General features: G+C 42.6%; 1 protein-coding gene across 1 annotated transcript; it reads left to right on the forward strand.

Annotated features, from left to right (window-relative positions):
• Positions 1–1914: 1914 nt before the first annotated feature.
• Positions 1915–27596, forward strand: SLC5A8 (solute carrier family 5 member 8). The gene is made up of 15 exons (XM_074901458.1): positions 1915–2247; positions 4342–4407; positions 8336–8387; positions 9921–9988; positions 10715–10869; positions 12225–12365; positions 16283–16412; positions 17920–18008; positions 19309–19421; positions 21213–21280; positions 21567–21653; positions 22662–22855; positions 24097–24200; positions 25906–25991; positions 27465–27596. The coding sequence occupies exons 1-15, from the start codon at positions 1915–1917 to the stop codon at positions 27594–27596; spliced, it is 1818 nt and encodes a 605-aa protein (XP_074757559.1).
• Positions 27597–27657: the final 61 nt, after the last annotated feature.

A 27657-nucleotide genomic window follows, 5' to 3' on the forward strand; every position in this document is an offset into this window, starting at 1 on the left:
TTTGCTGGACAACACCTGTTTATTGCACTGTGTGGGAAGGTGCTGGTTTTGACTGAAGCTTTGCTGGGAGGGTTTCTTATCTTTCACGTGGTCAAAAGCCAATAGCAAATTAGGGCAAACACCTCAGATAATCAGTAGCTCAATAGCCTAATTGGTAGGGGTACAGGATAATTTTCTTTTTTTGCTCTTCCTCAGCAGGACATCTGGAAGCTGTTACTCATTGTGTAAGTAATTATAGAGCAATTGGGCCAGAAAGACTGATGCCCTAACCTGCTGTGGTGAGATTAGGACATGCCACTTGCACCACAGTGGCCAGCTTCTGTATGTTCAGGGACACTTATGCTCCCAGATGCCAGACCAACACAAGGCATGATTTCACAGCTCAGTAACTCTGCCAGACTGGACTACCACCTGCACCCCCTCCTTCCAATGTGCAGTCAGAAATATCTACAAATGGCCTGCCAAATCTAGAGCTCCCAAGGAGAGAAAAGTGCTCTGTGAGCTGGGTTTGGCTGTCAGATGCCTTGCCAATAATTTCTTTCTAAGATACAGAAGGCTGCTGAAAACTGTGTCTCAGATGGCTCAGATGCAGGCGGGTCAGAGCACCTTGTGCTGAACACAGAGCACTTGCAGCAAAGACCACTTCCAGTAAATCCAGCTGTGGATAAGAGCTGTGAGATGCTGGTCAAGAAAGAGACTTATCTACCTGCCATGAAAGCACTTTCATCCTCAAACTGGTGCTGATGTATTAGGAAATCACCTCCAGCACGTTGTCAATGTATAGTTCAAACTGGAAATCCGCTGTGCAAAGCTACTGAGCCCTGCTGCAAGGTGTGCTGTGTGCAGCTGTGCTGCTGTCAGGCCCACCTCAGTCAGCTTTGGCATCCTTACATCTTAATCCCCCATCTGGGGTTGCTAACATGGCAAAGTGGCCAAATGCAGTACCTACTGTGTTAATCCCAGACGTGCTGCTAGCTATAGAAACAGGCCCATCTCCACTGCTTGACACCCATGGCCTTGAAATCCCATAGGTGTTTTTGATGCATTCCCCTGTGGGTAAGATACGTGGAGCTCCATCTGTGATATCCCTGTGCACTTTGACTCTTGAACCTGCGATTAGTTGAAGAGCGTTAGCAAAACTTTGGTGAACATAGCGCAAGTAGTGGGGCTTCCCCGTCACACAACTGCAGTGTTCAGCAACTCACCTTGGCAAGCCTGCTGGTACCTGTCTGATTCCATGAGTTATCCTCCTGATTGCTCAACCCATAGAAATGTATATATTAAACCATATTTTCACCTTCTTCATTTGCGGAGATGGCGGCATCTGCTAATGAAGAAGGGTAAGAAGTAATGAAGGAATGTAGGGTGAATTGTCTTCCCTCCAAAAGCCCGGACGGCGACCCAAGCTTGCGGTGTAACCCCGTTCAGGCGGGGCTGTGCCGTGGGGCCACCCCGCCAGCCTCGGGGCCGCAGGGCCCGGCGGCAGTAGCCCGGGATGGCCCGGCCGGGGCGACGCCGCCAGGATCGCCGCCCCTTCCCGCTCCGCGGGGGCGCTCACCCCCATGGGGAGGAGCGGGCACCGGGACCGTATAAGGCCCGCCCGCCGTCCCGGCCCTGGCACTCGCACTGCCGCTCCCGGCGCAGCCCGCGCCCGCCCCCGGGAGACACGCGGGCGGAGACCTGCCCCGGCGGGGCGCACCGCACCGCACCGCTCCGCACCGCACCGCACCTGCCCCTACGGGGCGCACCGCGCCGCTCCGCACGGTACCGCGGCACCCCCGCGTGGTGCCGTCCCCATCCCCTTCCTCCTGCGCCGGCCGCCCCGTGCCGGCCCTGAGGGGCAGCAGCCGCCCCTCTGGTTTCGGGGCAGAGCTTTGGCTCCAAGGGCGAGTCCCTGCGACACCCTCCCATAGCATGGGGCGCTTCACCGTCTGGGACTATGTGGTCTTCGCGGCCATGCTGGTGATCTCGGCCGTCATCGGGGTCTACTACGCCTTCGTGGGAGGAGGGCAGAAGACATCTAAAGACTTCCTCATGGGGGGCCGGAGCATGAGCGCTCTCCCCGTGGCGCTGTCCCTCACTGCCAGCTTCATGTCAGCTGTCACCGTGCTGGGCACCCCTGCCGAGATCTACCGCTACGGTGCCATCTTCTGCATCTTCGCCATCACCTATGGCCTGGTGGTGCTGTGCAGCGCCGAGATCTTCCTGCCTGTCTTCTACAAGCTGGGCATTACCAGTACCTACGAGGTAAGGTGGAGTGGAAGAATCCCTTCCACGGCCTTCAGGGAGCTGGGGGGCTTCTCATGACTGCTTTATACATGTCTGCCCTCAGCTTCTTCCCCCAAATGCCCCTGCTCTCTGTGCTGCCCCGTATCTCCACACTCCCAAGAGCAGGCTGCAAACCTGCTCTGTCCCCAAGTCTGCCCACACTGCCTCTGCAGAGAGGAGATGCTCAGCCCTGCTGTCTTGGCTTGGGAGCTGTGCATCATGCCACATATGTTTCCTCACTCCAGATACTCAGTTCAGCAGGTGGATTAATCCTCGTGCAGCTTGGGTGGTGACATGTGGTTAATGATGTGTAATTAATATTATACCAAGAGCAGACAGCAAGAGCATCTAACATAGGAACCAGAGTTCTCACATCACGCTCCCTCCAGATAGGTTTCTAAGCTTAGGTGCAGCCACAAAAGTCCCCTCTGGCAGAGGATGTATTTATGCTGTTTCTAGAGATTTTGGGGAGACACCCTTTCTACCTGAGGCTGTTGGCACTGGTGAATGTCTTCTCCATCATGTTCATACAGGGGGGTCAGCAAGTGCTCTGTGTCTGCAAGAGTTTTACTTCCACCAAAATATGGCTGAGCTGCTCTTCAGCTCAGCACGTAAGTCAAAGCTGTAGCTAAAAGCGCAGACGTCTGAAGTGGTGGGACAATCACAGGTCGAGTCTGACTGTTTTGGGGTGAGGAAGCACCTGGTTAGGAATTTCTTCTGATTTAGAAGGTCTGTGCAACCTGTTTATCTTCCTGCATGGGGGTAGTTCCTAGCTGCAGATTTGGAAGTAAATTGCTGTTTTCACAGAGGACATTGTGAAAGGGGCATTGGTGAAGGTGAAAGTCCTTACCTAGCTACTTTGGTCTTTGGCGTTTTATTACACTGAATGGGGCGTTGCAGCACTGGAGGCTGAAAACAAGGTTTCTCTTGGTACATTTAGATAAGAAATTACCAACAGAAATTTCTGATGGCTTCCAGTGTGTTTTAAACTATTAATCTTTGGACTGTCAGTTATGATGATACTTAAAATAAGGCTCTTTTAAATAAAGACTTATGCCTGAAAACTCATCGATAATCTTGGGGTTAAATCAGAGTAATGCACCTATAAAAGATATATCTTCTATTTGTGGACAGAGTTCAGAGATTAAACAACTTTTTGTGTCTGCCCAGGGGTTCAGCACTGCTGCCTTGCATGGGCATGCTCACAGATCACATTTTAAATGCTCCATTCACAAGTGAGCACTTTGAGACACTTCAGTGTTTTTGTTGATTGAAGAGTCTGGTAGGAAAAGGAGACCACTTCTGTACAACCACACACCCTAGAGGATTGTTAGGACAGATGGTGGAAAGAAATCTGCCTTACATCATGACAAACTCATTCAGAGGTTGTGCTGTCCCAGGCTACATAGAAAAGTGAGGGTTCCTGTTTTGCTAAAGGATAGATTTCGACTTACCAGTAGAGTATGGTGAGCTGCTTTGGGCAGTGCAGAAGGTGAGGTTACCATGGGAGGAAGCTGATGACCACTGAAAACTTCTGCCCTCTCCCAGCAGTTCAGGTGGACACACATAATGCCAGTTTCCAAATCGACTAAAGCTTAGGAATAGCCAAAACATCTTCTGATTTCACAACGCCAGTGGGTTCTGTTGTTTGCTGGTATGTCATTGTGAAATCTTAGGTTGCCCTGTGCAGAGTTAAGAGTTGGACTCAATGATCCTCATGAGGCCATTCTAACTCAGAATATTCAATGATTCTGTGATAATATGTGCCAGTCTTTGCCAGGTCACGGTGCACAGCTCCTTGTCTATTGTGTGCCTTCAGGCAGCTGAGTAGCACCAGTTTCCATTCTGCAGACTTCGTCGTCTACTCCACTTGCTCATGTGTTATTACCCAGTGGTGAGGTCTGTAAAGAAATGTCAAATCAAGTTGAAAGAGGTATTAAAGTGACTCCATGAGTTTTGGCCATTTATAAAAATGTAAAAACGACACTTTCTGTATTGCTCATCACTTCACTCTAGTCGTATCAATAGTGCCAAGCTTCAACATAAGCATTTGCTTTTTCTTCTCTTTTGCAGTATTTAGAGCTTCGATTTAATAAATACCTGCGCCTCTGTGGAACGGTCCTCTTCATTATACAAACGGCAAGTAAACCTCAAAGCTGTTCTGTGGTCCTTGTAGTCACCAGGATTCTTCAGCTTAGTGTAACTGACTGTTTTCCAATCAAACGGTTGATGAGGTCACCACAGTGCATGGCTGGCTGGCAGTGGGAGAAACAAAGCTCTTTCTGCTCCAAAGTAATGAGGTGGGGAGTGGATGCTGGGCTACCTGCCCCTTGGGTCTGTGCATTGTTGAGCACCCAGAGTATTCACCTGTCATCAATGCCATGGTAGCAGTTTTTTGCCTGCCTGCTGGAGGAATCCACAATGAATTCAAAATGTAAACATGCCCCAAAACTGCCCAGTGGCAGTTTTCATCCTCTGGTGCATGGATTCTGGGAGTCTGACTAATTCTCAAGGGTCTGTTAAAGGTGATAAAACAAGCTGTCAGGAGCTGTCACTGCTCAAGGGTTTGCACCACCACCACTGGAAAAAACCTGGGTGTCTACAAACTGAGAAGCAGCAAATCACTGCATTGGGGAATGTTAAACTAAAGCACTCCCTGAAATTATTCTCGGTGCAGTTTGCTGTATCCAGCCCATTCAGGGAGTCAGTATGAGACCACAGCTTTTAAATGTACAATGAGCATGTTCCAAATGCACCAGAAACAAAAACGTGTTCTTTTCCACAATTTTGAAAGGTTTTTTGACTTTTTTTGGAATTCAAAGCAAGAATGAATATACAATCAGAAAGCTTCTCAAATTACATGCTTGCTTTTGGCCCATATTTGTCTTTTTAAGACACACCAGGACTTACAGGGCAATCACACTTGCACCAATAAGAGGGTGGTCAGTGCAGTGCTAATTACTTATTTGAACAGTGCTGCTTAGTTGGCATTTATAGATACACAAGACCATAGGAAAAGTAGGGTGCTAGCATGTGTGAATCCCAACACTGTTTCATCAGCAAATATGAAGACATCACAGTTGCATAAATTGGAATAAGCCAAGCATAATCTTTGCTTGCAAAGATCAGAAAAATAATTCTATACAACCTAAACAGGTTCTCAAGGAAAATAACTAAAGATCTATAAGTGTCTTTCTGTGCCAAGCAGTGACAACTTGACCTGAATAACGAAAAGAATAGTGAGGAAAGGAACCCCCCCAGGATTTTAATGGTGTAATTTTAACTGTTCTTTGAATATTGGCATGTTTTGCATTGGCATTTAAAAGAAGACGAAAAAAAGGATATGTAAGGGTATGTGGTAATACAGCCTGAAAAACTACTGAAGTGGAAAATTGTATCATCAGTCCTATTTTAATTTACACAAAAATGCAATCATACTTTTGATAAATTTTAATTTCTGATGGTTCAAAGCTTCTGGCACTTGTTTGCCACGTATGAGAAAGCCACTTTCTCATGCTGAATCCCTGAATTAGCAGGCTTGGTGAGATACGGATTTGACTGATGGACTATTAGATGGATAAGGAATTGGCTGAATGGTTGCATCCGAAGAGTCGTAGCCAAGAGCTAAATGTCCTAATGGAAACCAGTAATGAGTGGTGTCCTTCAAGGGTCTGTACTGGGACTGATACTATTTAATACCTTCATTAGTGACATAGATAGTGGGAATGAGTTCACCCTTAACAAGTTCATGGATGATGCCAAGCTGTGTGGTGCAGTGATTTTGCTAGAGGGGAGGGATGCCATCCGCAGATACTTTTACAGGCTTGAGAGCTGGGCCCGTGTGAACTTCATGAAGTTCAACAAGACCAAGTGCAAGGTCCTGCACCTGGATGGGACCATGCCCAATATCAGTACAGACTGGAGGATGAACTAATTGAGAGCAGCCTTGCAGAGAAGGACTTGGAGATACTGGTGGATGAAAAATAGGAAGTGAGCCAGTAACATGAGCTTGCAGGCCAGAAAGCCAATCCTATTCTGAGCTGCATAAAAAGAATCATGGCCAGCAGGTTGAGGGAGGTGATTCTCCCCTTCTGCTCTGCTCTTTTGAGACCCCAGATGGAGTACTGCATCCAGTTCTGGAATTCTCAGCACAAGAAGGACATGGACCTGTTTGAGAAGGTCCAGAGGAGGGCCATGAAAATGATCAGAGGGCTGGAAGAAAGGCTGAAAGAGTTGGGGTTGTTCAACCTGGAGAAGAGAAGGCTGCAGGGAGACCATATTGTGGCTATTCAGTATATAAAGGGGGCTTGTAAGAAAGGTGGAGAGAGACTTTTTACCAAGGCCTGTTGTGACACGACAAAGGGTAATGGTTTTAAACTAAAAGAGGGTAGATTTAGATTAGATATAAGGAAGAATTTTTTAGCAACGGGGTGGTGGGACACTGGAACAGGTTGCCCAGAGAAGTTGCAGAATGCCCCATCCCTGGAAGTGTTGAAGGTCTGGTTCGGTGGGGCTTTGAGCAACCCGATCTAGTGGAAGATGTCCCTGCCCATGGCAGGGGGCATGGACTAGATGACCTTTAAAGGACTCTTCCCACCCAAACCATTTTATGATTCTGTTATTCAGCAGCACATGCTGACAGTCACGGTATGGACAGCAATTCAAACATTGACTAGGCTTGACAAGTGTCAGTAGTTGGCTGGAAAGTGATGCAACTAGTTCTGAGGAGATATTTGCCAGCGACTGGTCACTACTGGTAGCTTTCTCGACATACAAGCTATGTGTGAAAACCTAGGGAGGAGTCATGGCACCAAGAGAAGCAGGCAGGGAGTAGTGCACAGGTAGAAATAACTATGTCTCCTGCGGCCCCACCATCCTTTCTGGCATGTGCTTGTAGCAGGTGTGCAGCAAGGGGCCAGGGCAATCTGGTCATGCTGGGTGAAGCAGCCCCTCCATACTAATCTCCTCCCACAGCTGGATTACTTCTCGCTCCAGTTACTTCTTGACTCTCTCAGTGTAGCCGCTGGCCATGTGGCAGACCTCTGCCATGGGGTCTGGATTTGACCTGTTCAAAAGCCACAGCGAATAATCCAGTGGTTAGCCATTTTGCTCTGGTTTACCACCTGTGGCTGGGGCAAACTCCACACTTGTGAGAAGGGCAAAGGCTTGCTCAATGCTGGATGATGTCTGATTCCGTTGCTTTTCCATGCCCAAGTCCCACCCCTGTAAATCAGGGAGTTGGAAGAGTTCAGCCATGGAAAGCTGATGCAAGTCATCTCAGGACCTGACTGTGATTTGGATCCTTAAATCAAGACCACTGACCTTCACAGAAGTCATCTGAACGTTGCAAACTGTATTCCCCTGAACAATGTCACAGCTGAACTTGCCCTAGTAGTACAAGGCAGTAATAACAGTGGTAAAAAAGCAAACAGGATTTAACAATATACACAAAGAAATTATGGAGGATATCAGTGTATGAATCCCATTGTGCCCACAAAAGTGCATGGAGTAGCTCCTTGATTTGTCTGTATCTTTACTGTATTGGGTGAAAATACAAATCTGTTGATAATCATGCATGGCTTCATCTTACAGGAGTGTAATTCCTTGTAATGCTATCCATAATGACAATTAATGTTGTAATTTTTTGTTTTACTGACATGCATTATAGTTGTGTACTGAGAGGCATATTGATCCCAAGACTGAGAAAATAAATTATAATAGATTCCTTGGCAAACCATGTGTAAACCTCATCAACTTCCTTTTGGTCTTGTTTCTGCCATATGATTTCAGTTTTAAAGCAATAAAAGAAGTTAATTCTAAAAGCCAGGAGAAGCCGAAGTGGGATTTGATATTTAAGAGTCCCCGGTTTAAAGAACACGAGGCTGTGAGATTGCAATGCTGGTTAGTCTCAGACATTAGTCTTCTAACAACTGGAATTATTTCTCAACAGTTATGAATTTAGGAAATATAGACTGCATAAATGCTTGAAAAGAAATAATCTCAGAAAGTTATCACCTTTCCAGGAATTTACGTTTATTTTGATCTTATATCTGTTTTCTCCTTTTAGACTTTATACACTGGTATTGTCATTTATGCTCCAGCTTTAGCACTAAATCAAGGTAAGATGAGTATACTGGAACTGTTCTTTTACTGTTATAATTTTTGCTGCATATACTACTGGTATGCTTTTGTTTGGTAATGCACACCTAAAAATACAGCTCACAGCTTGACTGTGAAGTCTTCTAAGATTTCTGTTGATCCCGGTGGGAACTCTGATAGAAGGCCTCCCATATGTAATCCTAGTCCCTTAATCCCTACCTGTAAGGAATTACAGAAGAGGCTCTCATTTACCTCTCATGCAATATCCTTAGGTAATGGTTACATTCAGAAAAGTTAAAAGGACTTAAGTAACTTTTGAAGGCAATGCAGAGACTAAACACACATTTAATTCCTCTGGTTAAGTGCTCTTCTTCAAGAGGAGAGTGAGGCAAAAGTTCTGTAAATACGGTTTTGGGCTGCCTGGAACTTTTTAACTTGGCCTGTTGTTTTGCCAAGAAAATCAAATTAACAGCAAAGAGATCTTCAACTTAAGATGTCTGTTGTGATATTTACAAAATGAAATATTGCCATCGTCTACTTGGAAATGACTCTTTGCTTTGAAACTGAGCCACATTTATTTTTAAAGGGGAAAAAAGTTTTTATGTGGAGCCAAATGAAATTTTTAATCTGACACAATTAATTTGTCTGCTCAGCAAGAAAAGTCAATAAAAACCGAATCATTTTGGCTCGAATGAAAATCACAATTGTTCTGTTTGGTTTTGGGGCTTTTTTTACTTAATCACTGAACAAAAAGGAAGAAAAAACCCAGCACTGTCTTCATCGGTCTCCTTTGGTGTATAAGTCCTACAGGTTTTATGTCCTCTATGTTTATATTTGTTCTGCAAATACATGCTAAACCAAGCTATGACCTAGCTGGTTCCCAACTAGAAGCAATGTGTTTCATTAGTTTTGTTGCAGTGTTTGTTGTCATTAGCCTGAGCTATCTGTCGGGGAGCCCCAAAGTGCCCTGCCTGGCAACACGTGAGTGTGACAAACTGGGTCAGTGACAGCCAGTATGTCAACCACAGTACAATGTGGTCGGGTCTGAACGTACTATCATGTTTCCCTGAAAGAAAGAATAAAAGAAAGGCTTTTAGTCTAACACATTTCTTCCAGACCATGCTTGAACCACCTTGCTTCTGTGGAGCATTCCCATGCTGTTTGCTTGCTCAAATCTCTGCCTAAAAGACTCTGGGATTACCCAGGTGCTTCAAGGAAGGACATGTATTTTAAAGCTTTCCTGCATTGGGGCCTATAAACATATTGGATGTATTGTTTGGCAGCATTCACATTAAAGTCAAATAGCTTCTTAGATCCTGAAATATATCTAACTTTTTAGCAGTTTTCAATGTCTGTAACAACTGTTTCATTTTTAGAACTGGTTAGGGTGAATCCCCTGGTTTAGACACACTAATCTTTTCATTTTTACATCCTACTTTTGCATGTAACCTTTTTCTAGTTTTTTTTCAACAACCAGATTGGGGTGAAAAATTGACCTTCAGTTTTTGTCCCCAATGCATCATTCACACTGGTGCTATTTCCCTCTTTTTCAGTCACTGGCTTCGACTTGTGGGGTGCAGTGGTGGCGACCGGTGTGGTCTGCACTTTCTACTGCACACTGGTACGTGGGCCCTTTGGCTGAGAAAAATCTCTGTTCCTTTCACCATTCATATCAAGTATGGAATTTATTGAGAAGTGGCTTAATAACCAGGTTACCTCATGGGAGTACATTTCACAGTGTAACTGTAGCCACAGGGCCATATTCAGCCAGGGACTTCTCCGGATGCAAAGGTAGCCACTATGTGACACAAACCTTTTCTGGTTTGATACATCTGAACTTCTGTTGTTGCTGAAAGAACAGCAAAAAGCTAGATTTTCCTTCCTAAAAATTCTCCTGTGATTCTTCTAATCTAGTATGGTTTAGTTGTTCTGTTTGTCAAGCACCTGCTTACTGCTGCTATAATAGTCCTGTCTGATATTGAATAGAGCCACTGATATTGAACAGAGCCACATGAACAGATTGGACTTTAGATTAATGTTAATTGAGAGAGTGTCTAGAAATTATTAAATGGAACCCCAGTGACAAATTTCTTTGTATATGTTTGATTAAATCATGTTTAGCTTTATTCACATGAATGGTATGCCTTCTGGAGTTAGTGGTACTGTATATATGTAAGATGAGCACTGTCTGCCAGTTTATCTTTTGATACAAACTTCTGAATCAGGTTATGTGATCAAGGAAATACTGGACTGAAATACATGTATGGCCAAAGTAAATTCTAGTGCACTTCAAAAAAGGGTCAGGATGTTGCCCTGTTGTACCTGATATGTGCTGTTCCTCACACAGGGTGGTCTGAAGGCAGTGGTGTGGACAGATGTTTTCCAGGTTGGAATCATGGTTGCTGGATTTTCATCTGTGATTATACGAGCTGTGGTGGTTCAGGAGGGAATTGGACGAATTGTAAACGATTCCTACTATGGAGGAAGATTGAACTTCTGGGAGTGAGTTTGTACTTGCAAATGATGTGCCTCTTTATTCCTATAAATAGAGCCCATGTGAATAACTGAAATTAAATTGCTACTGAAGGAGGGGAAGGGGAGGAGTTGTGACCCAATTTTTATACATTTTTAAACAAGCTTATCCGGTTTGAGGGATATTTTTTAGGTTTTACACTATGCAAAATCCTGTAAAGAGAAGAACATTTTTACTTTGTCAAGTAAACGCTTTAAGGATACATTTTGGATACCACTGATAGTGCATGGTGAATAGGAGAGGACAATTGTGTTTATACAATTTGCAAACAGCTGATTTAGTATTTCAGTTACTGAACCAAAACAATTGGGAAAATAATAGTTTTTGTATAATCCGAAAAAGGGAAATGTTTTTCTTTTCCTGAAAGAAAAATCAGAAGTAGTTTTAATAGTATTTTACTCTCAATTATTGTAACTAATCATAGTCTAAAAATATCATTTTGCAAGGTCAAGAAAATTCCTTCTGACAATGTTGGATCAAAAACCACTTTAAGTTAAAAAAAGTTATTGTACTTCTGATGAATAGGTGATTCCTCGGAGAAACTTCACCCAGTGCTATTAGTGAAAGTTTAGTGTGACAAGTATTACATTTTGTCCTTTTGTGTGTAAGTTCACAATATTAATTGGGTTGTTCTGTGAAGTTTTTCATCAAGTTCTTCAGTAAATAATTAATCTGTGCATATTTTTTTTGTTCTCATGAGCAATCATTTTTTTCAATCTGTTTGGCTGACTCGCAGTGGTTACACTGCACTGCTTCTTTCCGTAGTCATAGAGTTCACAAAAGGAAAAAGAAAAGGAATAAAGGCATGTAATAGGTGAAATAATATTACATTGTTCACCAAGATGAGCATCATTTATTACTATAATAAAATGTGGTTTAAAAAAAAATTATTTTTGGCCATCTAAAATCCGTTATTTACTTAGAGCTAAACCATCAAAATGTTTTACAGAGGCTCTGTCCACAAAGCCTGGGCGTGCAAAGTTACCTTTATATTGATGCTAGACTGATATCCCTCTAGATAAGCATGCATATTAGACTTTTTACTGGAGCATCATTTCATCACAACAGTGACAGACATCATACAGATTTACTTAAGAGTAGTTTATAGTCAAATAAATCAGTTAAACTTCACCTTCGGACAGATCAGGATTTCAGCTCTGAGTTTTAAAATTTGCTTTCCATGAATGTTCAAAATCTGGCCAAATTAAGAGAGTTTGTACTAGAACAAGTATGGGGAAATTTTTTCTCCCAGGCATTAAGGTCTTCTCATAATGAGAAGATTTTAGTATTCTGAATTTGTTTTCTCTTTTCCCTCTCATTGTAGCTTTAATCCCAATCCTTTGCAAAGGCACACCTTCTGGACAATTGTTATAGGTGGGACTTTTACATGGACTAGCATATATGGGATCAACCAGTCTCAAGTACAGAGATACATTGCATGCAAAAGCAGGTTCCACGCAAAACTGTAAGTTTGCCCACAGTAACTATTAATGTCTGAATTTAGCAGTGGCTGTTCTTTATAAAGGAGAATTTTTTTTAAAGGAATGTTTTTTGTCTATATAAATCCCATTTGTAAAGGGTGACAACTTTTGCTTTCTGTCTTGTGGACCAGGTAGAAGACAAATTGGCAGAATAAATACCGGTATTTGAATTACTATAATTGCTGTAACATTGAACTTTGTGCCAGAATCTTTTGCTGTGCTAGTATTCTTGCATACAAATAGCTGCATTGTTTATATGCAACCTAAAGACCAAATTATATAGTAGTTGTGCTGAAGCCATATCAAGACAGCATCTTGAATTGCTAGTCTACTAAACCTAAATCATTGTGTGGGAATTTTGGATAAATAAAGACTTAAAGATTTTTCCATACCAATGATTATAGGCATGAGAAAATGCAGAAATGTTTTATTCAGTGATAATATTACTGAAGAATCATATATTTTGTTTTCATAATAATCATCACTTTTCTTGGGGGAATTCACTATGGAAACTGGCAGAGAGTTCAGTTTTCCTTGAATTTAAACATTTCTGATCAGCCTTTACTCTAGAATGGAGTATATTTACTCACTATATGATCTTACCTTTATCTTTAGTATCATTCCAGTAGTTCACAACTCAAGATTTAAGAATTATTAGCATGCTCATAAAGTCCACTTATAGGAGAAATATGTAAGTGCACATCATAACTATAGTCCTTATAAATTCTGTAATACAGTGACATACAGAGAAGGAGTTTTATGAAGGCTTGCACTTAATAAAGTTAGCAAAATACCCACAAAATCAGGCAATAAAGAAAATCTGCTTTTCAGCCATTTACACTGCAGACAAGAATGAGCTGATGCTTGTCATCAGCCACATCTCCAGTGTGCAGTGGCACATCTCCAACACACCACGTGGCTTCTTTGCAATCTCTGGCACGTGGCGGGGTTCCAGATTCACGGCACTGAAGAGGCAGGAGATGCATCTCACATCTGTAATGCTGTCTGGCATGATTGCATACAGGAAAACAGCCGCATGCATTGTGCCAGTGCGACTGTTCTTCTTGACCACCTGCTCCACTTAGGGCTGTGCTCCTCTCTCACACCCTCCCTACCCTCTTTGCAAGGAGGTTAGTAGAGTGCCTGTAGCAGAGTGTGGCCAAGGGGAGTCTGGCACTGTGGCAGGTTCTGGGCAGATTTTCTGAGCTGTTGCAGCAGCTTTGACCAGGACTGGAGGCTATCTGATACTGCAAAGGTTTGGACAGGATTTATAGCCCATACCATATTAATGGTGGCACAGCCTTAACCAGTAGAGTCCTCTCCTGCTGGCGTGGGTGGTTGGACTCCATGGCATCTTGCTTGTGCCTCACTTGTGCTGGGTATTTCCCCTGCATGGAGAAATAATTTTGTGTAATGGTTGCAGCTTGTCACAATTATAAACACTGCCATTCTGAGGTGACTAGTTCATTTGCAAATGAACTAGTTAGACACATCTGGCAAGTCACATTGCCATTTAACCTGTACACAAAAGTGTAAAATGTCATCAGGTCAAAGTAACAGGGTTTTGTATCCCCATGGCATTTACTGTAAGGTTTTATAAGAGGTAGCACAATAATAAATCAGGGCTGAGAAACTAATTATTTCACAGATCCCAAATTGCAGTTTTTGGGAAGGCCTTTAACAGTGGCACAAGGGTAAGTTTTTTCTCAGGCTTTGGGAGAGGATTCCACCCCATTCAAGAAAAGCACCAGTAGGTAGGAGCACATGCTGTCATCCTCAAACAGTAACTAAGCAAATTGAACATAATGCTCAAGTATAAATGATAACAGGCACTCAGAGCAGGAGAGCTACACTTTCAGAAAAATATGGGTTACTAACCCATTTTTCTCTACTTTTCTTTTAAGGTCATCATCTGGCATGTTTCAGTGCCAAATATAGAGCCAGCCTGAAACAAACAACTGAAAATAAGCCTTGCTCAGTCACAGTGCCTACTTCACCCAAACTCCACCCCATGTTACTTACCCAGAGTTAATGGGAACACCTCCATGCCATAGTGCTACAATTGTTATGCTCCAGTGCTTACTCATGGGGTGTACCATGAGCTGGAATGTAAATCAGAAGGAGAAAAAAAGATTTCTTTTCACTGTCAAACATTGACGCAGTTTGAAAACAAGAATTGCCAGATTCAGACCAACAATTTGTTTTGCTTCTATGTGTTTCTCCTGACTTTCTAATCTTTACTACAGGCTCTAGGATAATACTGCTATTACATCTGTTTAAAAGAGTTGGATTGATTTAACTCACTGGTTACGTTTTGTGCTAAATTGGCTTCTGACTGCCTTATATGAAGGTAGATTATGCTAATGCAGGAACAACTTCAGCTAAATGAATGTAAAGCATCCAACCAATAGGTAGACATCTATAACAAGAGGACTACTTCATTTTTACTGAAGTAGTCTAGAGAGAGATTTAAAGTACTGCTGGTTCTGTCTTTAGACCACCCCTGATTGCAAATACAAAGCATAAATGCAGAGTTTCCCCTACTATGTGTAAATCAGCATTTATTTATATAGGGGTTTTTTAAGAGTTTACATTGTGCTTGCCAGTAATTTTTCTATAGTATAAAACTGACAGTTTAACTAGTTAATCTACATTATGCCTTTCTGAAAATGTCCATTTCAGTGCCTAACAAGGCCTATAAAGTTAGGTTTACTTCATTGATCCTGATGTCCTCTAGAGCAGTCCAAAAGCAGGTGCCCCTTAACTTCTCGGGAAGGGAAAGAACTAAAGGGCTTCCTGAAGCATTGCAAGCATATTTGCACAGAAACCAAAGGTCCTCCCAGCAGAGATCTTAGCACTTGGCACAGGTCCAGGGTATGTGATCTGTCAGAGAGCTAAATCCCTATCGGCAGATAGTACACAGATAACTGGGAGGCAGCTGCTGTAAAGGAACACTTTTTCAAGGCCAGCTTCCCAGTGGGTGTGTTTGCTTGAACTGACCATCCTAGGTGAGAAGAACTTTGTAACCCAGGAGTCATCAAAATCTGAGAAACATGAGAAGATCAGATAGTTAGATGGAAGGGAAAAGCCCTTATTTTTCACTGCCAATAGAGGCAGTGTTGTGTGCAGCAAAGGTGGCATCAATGCCTGATGAAAACTCATTTCTGCTCTCAGTGTTGATGAAGCTCTCATCAGGATGTGAGGAAGCGATGGGGTTATTGGACCATACTGGGCTGCAAGTTGTTCTGTCACTAAAGGGGAAGCCATGGGGTCAGTGGCAAACGCTGCTCTCTGGAAGCAGCAGTTGTAGGTGGCTCCAGACAGGTCCCGTGTCCCAGTGCCTCACTGCTACCTCCCATGGAGACTGTCCCAGGAGGAAATGGGGGATTTGTTGCTTTTATAAGGGCAACTCCAGCATTGTGTAAGTGCAGCACTGCAGCTCCAGAGGCAAAGGAGTGCTGGTGCTGACTAAAAGGTACCCCACACTTTGATCTAGGGCACCCCACCTTACAAATCTGTCTGGGGTTTGTCTTTATCAAGGGGTGTGGGGCAAAGGGAAGAAAGAGCATCTTCTTGCCAGCTGCCTGCAATGTAAAACTCATGCATGATGAAACATGGGGATTGCCATATCACTCCCATCAGAGGAGAGGAGAGGAGAGACTTTGTCAGGGGATAAGCACTCAAACCATACTGCCAAAACCAGAAGTGTAATTTGTATAGTTAAAAACATGATCTCACACCAGCTGAAATGCTAGGAGTTGTATCATGGCTCCCTTTCCAGCTGGCAGCCACCGACCAGAAGGTCTCCTTGATGCTGATGCAGGTGCTTGTTTGCTTGGGCCTGGCAGGGTCTTGTGGGATGTTGAGCTCTAACATGGTGCTTCTGTGCATGTTGGTGCAGGTCCCTCTACATCAACCTGGTGGGCCTCTGGGCAATACTGGCCTGTGCGGTGCTGTGCGGCCTGGCCCTCTACTCCATCTATAAGGACTGTGACCCGTGGACAGCAAAGCAGGTGTCAGCACTCGACCAGGTAGGGCCTCAAGTTTGAGGGGAAGGTGGTGAGGGGGCACCCTTACTCCGTAGCCATAATAGCCAGACAGAGGAGGTTCAAGAGCCAGGGCACTGGGAATAATGACATGCCTGAGTTCTCTTATCAGGTGAGTCTGTAACACTGAAGGATTAAGCTGAGACCATGGTGGGAGGGAATACCCTGGAGACTGCAGCAGACCTGTCCTTGGCACTGTTCAGTCCCAGCATCCCCCAACTGTCTCAGAACTGCAGGTTTCAGCAGTGATGTGTAGAGTGCTCAGTCCACCCACCTCTGCAGTATTTGGGTTTTTCACCCAAAATGGGCCTGGGAGTGCCAGAATTGCATGAAACAGCACTTCAGATAGAAGTGAGGGGAAGAGGCTGCTGCAAGGGACGTCTGAAACTGTGGTGCCTGTGTGAGTGATTGTGGGCCCACGCGAGCTGCTTTATATCACCCAACCTAAACTGCTCTGTGCCCAGGGAGGTGAAAGCCTTTTCATATTTGAAACATAATCGTGCCCAAATACACCTGGAAGAAGGTTACCAGCAGGCAGTTCTTCACTAGTAATGGTGTATCCTTCCCTCCTTTGGAGGAGAGCTGGGCAATCAAACCGTGTTGTACTGTGCTGTGGAGAAATCACCTTGTAACTGGTGGCAGCCTCTCCTTAAATAGGCCCTAAGCAGCAGATTTACCTGAGGAACGAGACCTGAGGAACATAGACTGGCCAGAGTCAGTGCCAAAGGAAATCATACAAGTCTTTTTTTTTATATATATATATTTATGCCTGGGATAATCATAGGCTTTGCGTAACACTCCACAGACAGTAGCTGGAAGGCCAGGAAAAGAGCACAGAATACTTGAGGCAGGACCACCTGGTCTTTAAAGGTAGAATAAAATTAAATATGGAAAGCCAATGTAGAAACCTGAAGGAAATTGAATTGTTCTGTCAGTCAAATTCTTTTTGGTGTAAACTAGAAGCAAGGTACTAAAAAGACCAACTTGTCTGTGAACAAAAGGTTTCAAAGGAAGAAAATCTTAAATTTCCTCTTTCCAGCACTCAGATCTTGCAAAGGTCAACAAATGAAACATGGTTTCCAATAAGAAAATTGTTTTCAGGTACTCTGAGGTTATTGAACAGTATCTAAAACCCTTTTTGTGGCATCAACAGCAAACATAGTAGCTAATGTTCCACTCAAGCCCAACAGAGTGATGTACAATACAGACTGCCTGCTGCCCTTCCTATACCATTGTCACTGGAAACCAAGCCTGATGGAATGGCTATATGTTCATCTCTGCTATGTGATCTAAACAGACTTTGCTGTTTCTCAAGTGGATGTTTTAGGATTGGTTTTCTCTGTAGAAAACCAATAAATAGTGCAAGGTGGGACATTAAGAATTAGAACAGCTAGTCAGAATGCCAGTGAGAAGTCTGTAACAAAAATAACACAGTGACAAAAAGAAAAATGAGGGCAAGATAGTAATAGTTCTTACTCTCTGAATTTTTCAGCTAATGCCATACCTAGTGCTGGATATTCTCCGTGATTTTCCAGGACTGCCAGGACTTTTTGTTGCTAGTGCCTACAGTGGGACATTAAGGTAATTTAATAATTTGGAACCTAGTGTCTGTCTGTTTTTTTTTTTTTGTTAGAGCTAAAGTTGCATTTATACTAAAACTTTTACATTTCATTTCTTTGTTTCTTTGTCTAACTAATTTTTGTTCTTTAAAAAAAGCACTACAAGATCTTTGATGATGCAGCTTAAAAATCCATAGTTTCCAACAGTGGTGCTCTGAGGTCCTAAGGACTCAAAACTGGAGTTCCCTACTAGCAACACACCATGTACAGCACTAATAAATCCTCCTCTCCATGTTTTTAAAGCCCCGCTGCTATAGGAATTTTTAAGCATTATAAATTGGTGGTTACACAGAATAGCTAGAGTTTGGGAGAGTTTTCTACTGCTCATCTTTAATTTTCCAGTTTCAAAGCTGCATAACTTTGAAGTCATCTCCCTTTCCTCATCCTTGATCTTTAGAGTTTGTTTGCAAGAGAGTTCCTGGACTTCCAATTGTCTTGAATGAACCCCATGAAAACAACAATTCCTACATATTTTTACTGAAGGAGACAAATCTATCTTATAGTGGGGAGTGTTTTGTTCAGCTTTCCCAAGAAGCATCTTTTAGGAAATATTCCCTCTCTAGAGGAAGGCTCTGAACAATAGTAAGCAGATAAAAATGAGGAAACTTAAGAATGTGACACCAGAGTATTTTTTTTTTGTTCTGAGTACTTGTAGCTGCATAAATAGAGGGAACAGCCAGGATATTTGTTTTTCACATGCTGAGGAAAAGCTGGTGGCACACAGGAGCAAGGTACACATAGACACAAGATCACCTGACTGGATTTCTGCCTCAGGACTGCTGGTTTCTCTGACCCTATAGGTAGCCTGGAATAGTTCAGTTTGGACTAGATATCTAATTTTTAGGTTACTGTAATTAGATTATCTGAATCCTCCTCTGAGAGTGCATTCAAAGTAATGAGTGACCTGCATGTAGGAATTTTACCTACCTAGATATATATTGTGTAGATCATTTGTGAAGGTATCATGTATACCAATAGTGTTTACAGCTTAGCAACATGTAATACATATTTTCAGTGACTTCTTCAGGCCTGTCTTTTCATCAAGATTTGCCTCATCTTTACCAAGAGCAATTCTTTTAAACAATTTTTGTAAGCTATTAACTGTGTCACCTGGAATAATGTTATTTCAACCAATGCAGCAACTACATTAGTTTTCTGTCACTGTTATAGACAGTAGCAGTTTCTCTCTGCCAGTAACCCATCTGTTATCTATGATTTCAGCTTCTACAATAAAAAAATTGTATAAATCTTGCCTTCTGTAGTACAGTGTCCTCCAGCATCAATGCTCTGGCTGCTGTGACTGTTGAAGACCTCATTAGGCCGTACTTCAGATCCCTCTCTGAAAAGAAGTTGTCATGGATTTCCATGGGGATGAGTATGTCTAAAAAAAATCTTTTCCATTTTTGCTTTACTTAGTGAGGGCTTAATGCAGATCTCACTTATGGCAGTGTAAGTCAGGAGTAAGTGCATTTACACCAATAGGACTACAGTGGTGCAATACTTGGGGAAGATGAGATCAGCTGTGTAGGTTTTATACAGAATGGGGGACAAGCTATTTCATGTGAGCATAAGGAAAAAAATAAGCCACCTTTTCTGATCTGTAAGCAGGGAAGATGCACTGCATCTGTATTCAATATTGGTTCACAGTACTACAAGGCCAAATGTCTCAGACTGAAACATCTGTTATTTTTCTTTCATCTGTCAAAAATGAGAAGCATAGGAAACAATTTTGTAACAAACCTTTTGAACTGAGTGATACACAAGCAATAGCATTGTGTCCCAATAACATTCTAGAGAATGAGAAACTTCATGTTTTCTCTGATATACTCTTGGAATGTTAATGAATTTCACCAGACTGTGGGTATCTCTAGGCTTGCTTTATTAACAGCTCAGAGTTGGGCCATCACCTCAGTGAGTGGCAACAGCTAACAAAAAGCACCCTCTATATATATAATTCTACATAACATGCAATAGTATGAGTCTTCGGTGATTTTCCAGGAACTTTCAGCTCTCAATTCATCATCAATTTCAAAAGTCCATTATAGTCCACAGTTTTGGCTAGTTCTCATCATTCTGTTCCAGTTGTTCTGATGCCACTGCTCACTGATGCAGTCTTTGGCCATCGTGTTTACTTATCTTCTGAACTATTTTAAACTGTTAGTATTGTTCCTAGAGCACCTGTGCTCTATTAATTAAACCTATAAACCAATATCTATTTATTAATTATTCCTGCTATTAATAATATCCTAAAAGAGTTTTTCTAAAGCTTGTTCCTTTTACATGGACCCTCAGCCTGTTTAGCTCCTCGTTTAATGTATCTCAAAGAAGGGGGTCGGAACAATGTTGAGCAGATGGCTTAAATCTCTGCTAGTTGCACTGTCTGTGAGCAGCTGCAGCTATAGCCCAAGTATTTGAAGTAAGCCCATGTGTTTACAGTGCAACCCAGGTGTTTGCAGTATGCACGGGAAAACCACAGTCCCAACATGGTGTCATAGCCCATCCCAGTGAGCACCACACACTGGTGGCAGGTGACAAGTATTAAATATCCTCACCGAAGAGCAGCTTCTTAAACATTATTGCAAACAATATTTATGCCAAAGTTGTTGTTGGTCTTATCATGAGTTGCCCAACATATCACATTAATCAGTGAGATTAACGTATTGCTTGTGCAGTGAAACTCAACTGGGTGGACGAAACAAATAAGCCAGTGTTCCTGGGAAGAGACACTACATCCTGGTGACCCAGGGTATCCTTTGTCACAGTGCCAGCTCCCAGTAATCTGCCAGCATTTACTTTCTTGCTCTGAAGACTTTAGACTGAGAAGCAAAAATCATTCCCTCAAAATAAGGACTATGACATAGGAGATTACATGAGAAATACGAACAATACATGTAGTATTGCTGCTATGACTAATCCATATGGCTGCCATTTAGTAACTAATCTTTAGTAATATACAGGAAGAGGATTTTGTCACGTTTTCATGATCTCCTCTTAATGTAAACAGAAACCTGACCTTTTGGCCAATTCAGGCTCCCTTAGAAAAAACCCAGATGCTGGAAGATTTGTTTTGAAGATGTCAGGGGCCACGCTGGGTAGACAGAAACATTTCCATTAGTGATTTTCAAATTTTGGCAGATTTACACATCATTCTGCCTTTTCCACACAGGCCTGTTTTATGGTGGAGTCTGCATTGCTATGGCTGCGCTGGCATCTCTCCTGGGAGCCTTGTTGCAGGTAGGAGTCAGACTGCTTTTTCATGCCCATGTTGAATGACCCAGAATGAATTATGTAAGAAAATAATTGCTGGATATCATTATGAGATTAGTTCTTATTCTTTGTTGAGTACTGGCCTCAAACAGCCCATGGCTTAGCCTCTGCTTTAAGCACCCATATAACTATACCAAGTCCTGCCAGCTGAGTATGCACTAGTTAAAAAAACCCTCACAATTTCCTTCTTGCAATGTTGGAGGCTTTAACTTTCTTGCACAGCACCTGATGGCAGACCCTATTCCTTCCTTAGGCAGCACTCAGCATTTTTGGCATGGTTGGTGGCCCCCTTTTAGGACTGTTTGCCTTGGGAATCCTCTGCTCCTTTGCAAATGGAATCGTAAGTAGAAATTTAAAGCTCTGCTTGTCGTACAAAATTCCTTGATAATTAGGGGCATCTGCCTCCCCCTCTCGCCCCAGTGATTCTATGTTGGGCAGCGAGGGAGATGTTTCTGATACTTTCCATGAAGACATTTCCCCTTGCTCCCTTTCCTCCTTATCCCAAGGAAGTGATTAATAGGGCTGTACGGGAACTTGAATTTCCATCCCATGAAGAGATTTACATGACTGGAGGTGGAAAAAAAGTCTAAATAAAAATGAAAATTTGCCAAGGATTTCTGGAAAACACAGTTTTAGAGCAGGGAACAACATGTGTTGAGATGTAGCTGAACAACAAGTAGACTCGGAGAATGCTGGCCTGTCTGAGCAAAAGGTGGTCAGGCTGCAAAAATGGGGCCCAAGCACATGCAGACTGAATTGGGATATTGTCAGAGTGCTTCAGTATCATGATATTGTCATTTCCAGAGGAAAAAGCTATTCCATCAAAAAATGGATTTGACATACTTTAGGAATATGGTCCATGGGTTAGTCTGACAGGATTGCAATTTAGTAAGGTTCACTGATTGTTAACTATTACTCCTTGCAGTTCCAGTATATATTGGAAAATTAATAATCACTAGCTGTCAGCCAAAAAAAAATAATCCTACCCTGAAGTAGAAGAGACTTTTTCAAAAACAGATCACATGAGAAAAAGGAAAAAATCCTTCTGTATTTGTTTAAGGAGTGCCTCAAATCAGTGTTTTCTCACATACCATGCAGCCCAAAGCTATCCTTTGATTGTAAAGGCATAGTGGCAACATAAAGAAGTATGCTCAGGAGCTGTGAGTAAACACTGTATTTCCTGAAAGGGGAATGAAGTAAGCGCCCCAGCTCACTCCAACTGTATATTTTATTTTTGCTATGGAGCCTACAGTTTAGATTATCTTGATTGTTTCTTACTCATCTAGGTGTTTTTTCAAATATCCTTTTGCTTTTCATGTAAATCCAAGTTTCATTTTCTGTTTTGCAGGGTGCATTTGTGGGTCTTGTCAGTGGCTTTGTTATTTCACTTTGGGTTGGAATCGGATCTCAGATTTATCCTCCACTCCCAGAGAGGACCAAGCCACTATACCTCTCAACTGCAGGCTGTAATATATCCTCAGGAAATTTGACAGCAACAGAAAATCCATTAACAACAGTCTTCAACACACCAACTGTAGAGAGGTATACAAGTTCATCACGTGCAGTCAACAAAGCATGTGTTTATTTTAAAGCAACACACAGATCTGCCTAGCATTTGGGTTACCATTACTATCCCTCGCTGTTTTACCTACCAGGCTGTATAAGATGAAGCAGTCTTCGCTGATTTTTTTTTTTTTTTTCCTTTCCTGTCAGAGTGAAGTTTGCCCAAGTTATCCCAGAACAGAAGTCCAAGTGAATCTTCCTATTGATCTGAAAAGCTTCAGTTCAATAATTGAGTCTAAAGCCTTGGATATACCTTACTGGGAACTATGGTTTTAAAGAAAGCATAACGTTTATAGTTATTGGATCAACTTCCACAGTCTGTCACATATTAAAGTAGTAGGCAGTTAAAAGGCAATTTGCCAGCTTCACCTACAACAGCTTGTCTGTGCAGAAATAGTTCTATTCAGGAATTTCAGAAGAGGGCATTATCAGTATAATGGGCAAAATCTAAGGTATTTTCTCCCCTCTGCAATTACCATATGCCTTACTTTGGACAATCACAATTAAGTGTAACAGTTAGGAATGACAATATAGGGAACAACAGGAACAAAAAGAGGCTGAACAAATGCATTTCTAGGAATTCCCAATCCTTACACCTTGGAGCCTTGTTGGAGCAGTCAACAGATACCATGGTACACACATGGATGCCCAACATTCAGTTTCATGTACTGCACCTCTCACGTGAGGCCTCCAGCATTGCTCATGGCTGTGGGGAAGCAACTGCTGCAACAGAGCACATTGTCAGGGAGAACAAAATAAGGTGTAACCTGAGGTGTGACAGTTGCCCTATTGTTTCTGGCTTTTTAGAGCAGCACATGTCTGATTTACTAATTTTTGTGTGTGTGTGTGTGTGTGTCCGTGTGTACCCTCCTTTATATAATGTCCCCCTCTTCTAAAGAAGTTAATTCTTCATCGGGTTAGCTGGAGTGCTCAGCTCTGCCCTAGATTCCTAGCAGAGACAGGACTGTCCTGTTTTACCTGCTCTGTCCCATGTGTTGCCTCACTGCACTGATCAGTCTCCTCCACTATGAAGGAACTTGGCCTTCGAGTTTTAGAACAAAATTTCAACGCACATTTTATTGTAAGGAGGCAGTTCAAGGCTACCAGGTCACTTGGTTCAGAAGTAACTCTGTATTTATATGGTGTCTGGAAGCAAACGACATTTTCAAGTTGCTTGGGATAAGAAAGCAGAGATTAACACTTTTTCTGCTCTTTTTCAGGCCTGCCCTGGCAGACAACTGGTATTCCTTGTCTTATCTCTACTTCAGCACACTTGGGACACTTATCACAGTAGTTGTGGGAATAATTATCAGCCTCCTAACAGGTACTAGTTCCAGAGCTGTGATTGGAGGTGTTTTACATGTCTTTCAAGCCAAGATGACCAGAGAGCTGTCACTGCCACAGGAAGCCCAGTGACCCTATTGCAAACACTGTGTAAAATTACTGTACTAAATCTCATTTCCTCCCCTCAGCCCTTCTACATCCCACTTTTGACTCTTCATCTCTGCTCACAGCAAAAAGTTACTTCAAATTTTTGAGGAGAAAGAAGTTTCAGCAGTTCTTTAACCTGAGGGGGGGAGGGGGGAAAGACATCTGTCTGTCCTTTTTTTATTAGATGCCAGCAGGGGCTGGAAGTTTAAGGGTTGTCTCTGAACATGTCAACAACTTCAAGCAAGGAGATATTCTTCTAGAGGACAAAAGCAGTTTTACTCTGAGTGAGTTCAGAGCACTCAAGAGTTATTTGTCTGCACCTGTACAGCACATACTTTTCACCATATTCCCCAGCATGTACCTAAGAGCTACAGACCCTGTGCATGGCTACGCTAGCTTCTTTCTCAGCTTCCCTGTACTATTTGTGCAAGGGGCAAAAAGCAGCACCCCACAGGTAAGAGTGGGGACTTCAGTTCCAGCCCATGGCCTCACTGTTGCATCTGAGTGTCATGCAAAGTGCACCTGTCATGCATGGCAGAAATAGCACAAAAGCAGCTGCTCTCACAGCTTTCCCCAGTGTGCTCAGCCATATTCCTATGACAGCCCTCATCTTTGAGGCAGTTAGGTTTCAGACCTCTTAGTCTGACCTACAACTACTCCAGAATTATCAAACTCCAAACCCAGCAGACAAACTCACTTCCATTAGCTTCCCTGTGCCTTGCAACTAATAAGCACAAATTATACTTCTCCGATTTTCTTTTCCTTGTGAGTTTCTAGAGAATTTGCTCTCCCTTTTCTTCCAATCACAAACTCTTCCCATTGCTATGATGATGCTTGTCAACAAATTTTGCTTCTTACCGGGTTGGAATCCAGTCACCCACAGGCCATGAAACAAAGTGTGAAAACTAGGCAACTCAGTAAATTCAGATAAGAAATTCTCAGCCCAAGAAACATAAACCCTAAAGAACTAACCCAACCACCCTGTCACCATGCTTTTTGTGGAGCAAGATCCCATTTAAGCCTGAGGTGGCGATCAAAGCTAATTCCCAGCACCTGCATCTCTTTTCTTTCCCACACACATTCCCACAAATGAATAGTTCACCTTCCATGACTTAAAAATGCCCAAACCTTCCATTAACCCTCATACCCCCACTTTGGGGCTGCCCTTAAATAACTCACTATAAAAACTGCTGGTGACTCTAGAGACTGGAGTCTTGCTAACAGGAAGATGAGGATGGGTTCAGGCTCCAGGGCAGCAGTTGATACCATAGCTCCTGGACTGGCAGGGTCCCAGATATCACGGTATGAGATTCACCATTTTCTGATGATTGTCTCAGGCTTTTTACACAGTGAGAAATCTGAAGAGGATGTAGTAAACTCTGGGAAATGGCTAAGGCATTTCAAATAGACATTAAGGTAACATTCTGAGTGGTGCAGCATATATGTAATGTGAAGAAATGATCCCTAAGGCCTGTGATTGCTTGATGGCTTTTGCTGCATGACTCTGTCCTGCTCGCCTGGCCTGGTGCCTATAGCTGGTCTCTGACTTATCATCTGCATGTGGAAACCTGGCTGATTGAAACGTGCCTATTTTGCAGGAGGACTAAAGCAGAACACAGATCGTAAATTCCTGCTGACCAAGGAAGATTTCCTGTCCAACTTCTCACGGCCTAAATCTGAGACAGTAAGTGTAATTATGCATCTCTGATTTAAATCAATCTTTCCTCCTGGGGACAAAAGCAAAGAGTACCTGTCTTATTTTTTCCCACCAGGATGAATAACACCTGATACTGCCTGATATATTTGCTTTAAGGCAGTAGCAGAGCCCAGGGTGGGTAGGAGTAAAGCAACTGGCATAGGCAGGGAAGTTATGTTTGGCCACAGCTTGACTTCAGTGAACAGCAGAGCAGCAGCTGAGAGAAGGGACAGTTGTTCTTGGGGTTTCTGCCAAAATACTCCCTCTCTAGTCTTTTGGAAGCTGGCCCAAGGCACACTTTGGGCTCAGCAAAGCTTCCTTTGTTTGTAAACATGCGTTCTCTAAAGTCTGGATTTTGTTTCAACTTCAGCTGCTGTTGGAGAGAAAACATTTCTAGTCAGTGTATCTGTTTCCTAGCTCTGTCCCTAAGATATAAGAAAAGGAGAGACATTATCAGGTAATAACATCCCTTAGAGAATGTAGGGGAAAGTTGTTTGGGTTTTTTTAAATAAGCTATAGACCGCTTTTCAATCAATATCAACAGGATGCTGAACATTCAATCTCAGCTTTGTTCAGTGCTTTTCAAGTGCTGCAGTACAGGCAATGCTCATATGTTTGAGGTGCTCCTGTTTGCAAAATGTTTTGCCTCTGACTCCTTTTAGTATGATCTCATGTATTTCAGCTTCTGGATGTGAACACCAGGGAAACAAAGGGATTTTTACAATGCTATTGTAATGCTGTTTGCCCAGGACTGGAGACCAGTTACTGTAATTCACTGTCTTTAACAGGCCAACATCCGTTTTCACTATCTGTGAATTTAATCCCTGGAGTCTTTTGAAAAAAAAATAAACACCCACATAGAAACTAACCTCCACAGCCATACTATTTTATGCTCAGAATCAGAAACAAGTGTCTGCCTGGTTACAGAGCTAGGAGCTGGATAACAAGTAGTTGGCATCACAAATAATGCAGAAAGTTGTTGAGAAAAAAAAAAATCAGGGGAAGATGAGCAGCTTCCTGCACATGAAAAGCTCAACATCTCATTATGTTTAACAGAGATGGAACATCAAAGCAGTGATGCATGTTAATCTCTTCATGTCAAAGATGGGGCAAGGACCAAGGGTTAGGAGGCAATAGCTCAAGGACCTGGTGGTGACAGATTGCTAGACATGAAAACAGCAATTACAAATTTGCACACCCAAAAATATTTTAGACACTTTGCAGCACCAGAACATTGTATGTGACAAGAACATTTTGCACAACCAGTACCTTATGCAATAAGAAACTTTCCATGCCCCTAGAAAAATACCAGCTCCTGCCGTGAATAACTATTTGTGTTCTGTCAGCAATTTTCCTGCAAGGCATCCTGTATGTCAGGCCTGACTCTGCTTGCATGCAGATCAAAGAGAGGAAGACTGTTTCTTCCACTTCACAGCCTGGATTTTGTCTTTTGTTTTTTAGCCAGAGAAAGTGGAAGTGTTGAACTGGAAACCATTTACCATGGCAGCTGAAGGAACTGACAACCCAGCTTTCAGCCACATTGAAATGGATGTTGCAAGCAGTAAGAACAAAGTCAATGGCCTTTATATATGACATGGGCCATGTTAGCCCACGAGGACCATTTTGTTCATGTAAAGCACTGTTGACATTCCTG

Source organism: Athene noctua, chromosome 3, assembly GCF_965140245.1.
Source record: "Athene noctua chromosome 3, bAthNoc1.hap1.1, whole genome shotgun sequence".
Lineage (NCBI taxonomy): Eukaryota > Metazoa > Chordata > Aves > Strigiformes > Strigidae > Athene > Athene noctua.

What these genes read in the sequence shown, in the direction of transcription:
- SLC5A8 (XM_074901458.1), top strand. Translation starts at nt 1,915, where the DNA reads ATGGGGCGCTTCACCGTCTGGGACTATGTGGTCTTCGCGGCCATGCTG. An exon ending in AGGTGTCAGCACTCGACCAG is followed by an intron (nt 16,413 to 17,919) that starts GTAGGGCCTCAA and finishes TGAATTTTTCAG; the next exon opens with CTAATGCCATACCTAGTGCT. An exon ending in TCCTGGGAGCCTTGTTGCAG is followed by an intron (nt 21,281 to 21,566) that starts GTAGGAGTCAGA and finishes TTCCTTCCTTAG; the next exon opens with GCAGCACTCAGCATTTTTGG.